The sequence below is a fragment of the Mus pahari genome, chromosome 3, assembly GCF_900095145.1.
Source record: "Mus pahari chromosome 3, PAHARI_EIJ_v1.1, whole genome shotgun sequence".
Taxonomy (NCBI): domain Eukaryota; kingdom Metazoa; phylum Chordata; class Mammalia; order Rodentia; family Muridae; genus Mus; species Mus pahari.
Genome location: NC_034592.1, coordinates 104,696,303 through 104,698,854, shown reverse-complemented (window position 1 = coordinate 104,698,854; position 2,552 = coordinate 104,696,303). Strand labels below are relative to the sequence as shown.

The 2,552-nt window shown below is 42.9% G+C and overlaps 1 protein-coding gene across 6 annotated transcripts in view; it reads left to right on the top strand.

Moving 5' to 3' along the window:
• Tp53bp1 (tumor protein p53 binding protein 1) overlaps positions 1 to 2,552 on the top strand; it is a 102,912-nt gene that overhangs the window by 31,473 nt on the left and 68,887 nt on the right. For 4 of the 6 annotated variants that reach the window (XM_029535959.1, XM_029535958.1, XM_029535957.1 and 1 more), the window contains exon 6: positions 2,147 to 2,191. The exons of the other annotated variants lie outside the window; for them this stretch is intronic. In XM_029535959.1, coding sequence (XP_029391819.1) covers positions 2,147 to 2,191 — 45 coding nt within the window. The remainder of the gene's footprint in view (positions 1 to 2,146; positions 2,192 to 2,552) is intronic. 6 annotated transcript variants of the gene reach the window in all.

The window sequence follows — 2,552 nt, the reverse complement described above, 5'->3', positions numbered from 1 at the left end:
TCTCTCTCTCTCTCTCTCTCTCTCTCTTTCTTGACAACTCACTATGTTGCTCTGGCTTGCCTGAAACTTTCTATGTAGGCAAGGGTAGCCAATTCACAGATCTGCTTGTTTTTGCCTCCGATTAAGGTGTGGCTACCATGCTTGGCACTCTGCAAATTGTTTATGTGAACCTCAGTTTTCATTTCTTTAGTAGTGCCCAGGTTCTTGTTTGGCTATTTGGCAGTTGCATTAGTTTTTTGAACAAACTTCAAGAGTGTTTGAGAGCATGTGTATCATCCCGCAATGTGTGTAAATGTTCTAATTTCTGTTCTCACCAACTGTTAATATTTTCACTGTTGTTGTCTTTTGGAGTGCTTATGTTGAACTTGAGGTTTTAGTCATGCTAAACAGTGTTCTATGACAAGGTTATACTATCAGCCTCTTCACTATTTGTAAATTATAATATATACAAATTAAAAATATGTTTTGAAAGTGTCTCATGTATCCCAGGTCAGCTTCAAATCCCCATCTTCCTGTGCAGCTGAGGATGCTCCTTACTGGAAATGCAGGCCTGCATCACCTGCCTGGTTTCTGTGGTACTGAGGGTAGAGTCCTTAGCCTTATGCACTCTATGCAAGCACTTTCCCAACTGAGCCAACCCTGATAAGTGTATACTAATATCGTATTGTGGTTGGAATTTTTATTTTCCTAATGGCAAATGAGGTTGAACCTTTCATGTACTGCTTTGCCATCTGCTGTCCTCTTCAGGGTAAATGTCTGTCTATGTCTTTCATTTTTAAATTGATTTATTGTTTTACTTGCTTCTCCACGCATCCTAGGAGTTGAACTTGAGGCTTTGTGCATGGCACAGTTCTTTACTGCTGAGCTATGTGCTAATTTATTTTTGGGGGGGCAGTTGTTGTTATTGGTGGTGGTGGTGGTGTTCAAGTCAGGGTGTCTGTGTATCCCTGGCTGTCTGGAATGCTCTCGTAGCCCAGGTTGGCCTTGAACTCACAGAGATCTGTTTGCCTCTGTGTCTGGAGTGCTGGGTTTAAAGGCATAAGCTACCACTGTTTGGTCCCTATTGTGTCTAGAAAGTTCTATGTAAATTCTGGATGTAGCTGTGGTGGTTTGGTTTGTAAATATTCTCACTGTGTAGCTTGTGTTTTTATTCCCTTGTAAGAATGAAATTCCTTTTCATAGAGCAAGTTTTATATTTTTATGACATTTGTTAAGTATTTTAATAAGATAACATGACTAGTAGTTTATTTTAGAAAGTTCAGGGTAAAAGTGGATAAGTAGTAGTCAATGAGATTCTGAGATCTGAAAATAGGATTTGAAGATGGAGTATGTGTGGAGCATCAGCCAGAAGGTGGAAATGACAATTTTGGTCTTGTTTCACCAGCTAGAATGGAGTAGTAGTTGAGATGGAGAAGACTGAAGGAGAGACAGTTGAACTGTAGATACATATGGGCAGACACACACACACACACACACACACACACACACACACACACACACACCTTTAATCTCATCACTCAGGAAGCACAGGTAGATAGATCTCTGTATGTGTGTCTCCAGCCATCAGAAGCGGATCATATGCTGGCTGGAGAGCTACATTGTGGAGTCATATGGATGGTGCTGAAGTTAAAACTTTGGGAGCCAGTGGTGGTGGTGCACATCCATAACTCCAGTGCTCTGGAGGCTGAGGCAGGAGGATCATGTTGAGTTCAAGTCAGCCTGAGTTACATTTTAGGTTAGCCTGGCTATTCAGATTGAGACTTTCTCATTGTTTGTTAGTTTTTTGAGACAGGGTTTTCCCGTGTAAACCTGGCTGTCCTGGAACTCTTTCTATGGACTAGGCTGATCATTAGGCGGGGTTCAGGACATTTTCTTAATTAGTGGTTGATGGGGAGGGCCCAGTCTGTTGTGGGGAGGGCCACCCCTGGATTCTGAAAAAAGGGAGGCTGAGATTCTGAAAAAAGGGAGGCTGAGAAAGCCATGGGGAGCAAGCCAGTAAGCAGCACTCATGGTCTCTGTATCTATCAGCTCCTGCCTCCACTGCCGGGTTAAATTGAGACTTTCTTAAACAAACATCCAAACTGATTCTGAGTAAGGGTTGAATATAGCTGCTGTCCAAAGGCTAATTAAGCTCATCTCCACTTAGATATAACGGACAAAAGGAAGAGCCATCAACAGACAGAAGGCTCAGGTGTGTGGTTCTCTTTACATTTTAAAACAATTTTGTATTTGTGTAGACATGTGCATGTCATGGCCTGTGTTTGGAGGTCAGTACAGCTTCTTTCCGTTTACCGTATGAAGGTTCATGGTTAGAAATCAGGTTGCTACTTCCACTATGTGGTTTCAGAGAATGAATGCAAGTAATACCCTGTACCCAGCGAGCCATCTTACTGGCCCAAAGGTTTTCATTTTACAGCCGGGCATGGTGGCGCACGCCTTTAATCCCAGCACTCGAGAGGCAGAGGCAGGTGGATTTCTGAGTTCGAGGCCAGCCTGGTCTACCAAGTGAGTTCCAGGACAGCCAGGACTATACAGAGAAACCCTGTCTCAAA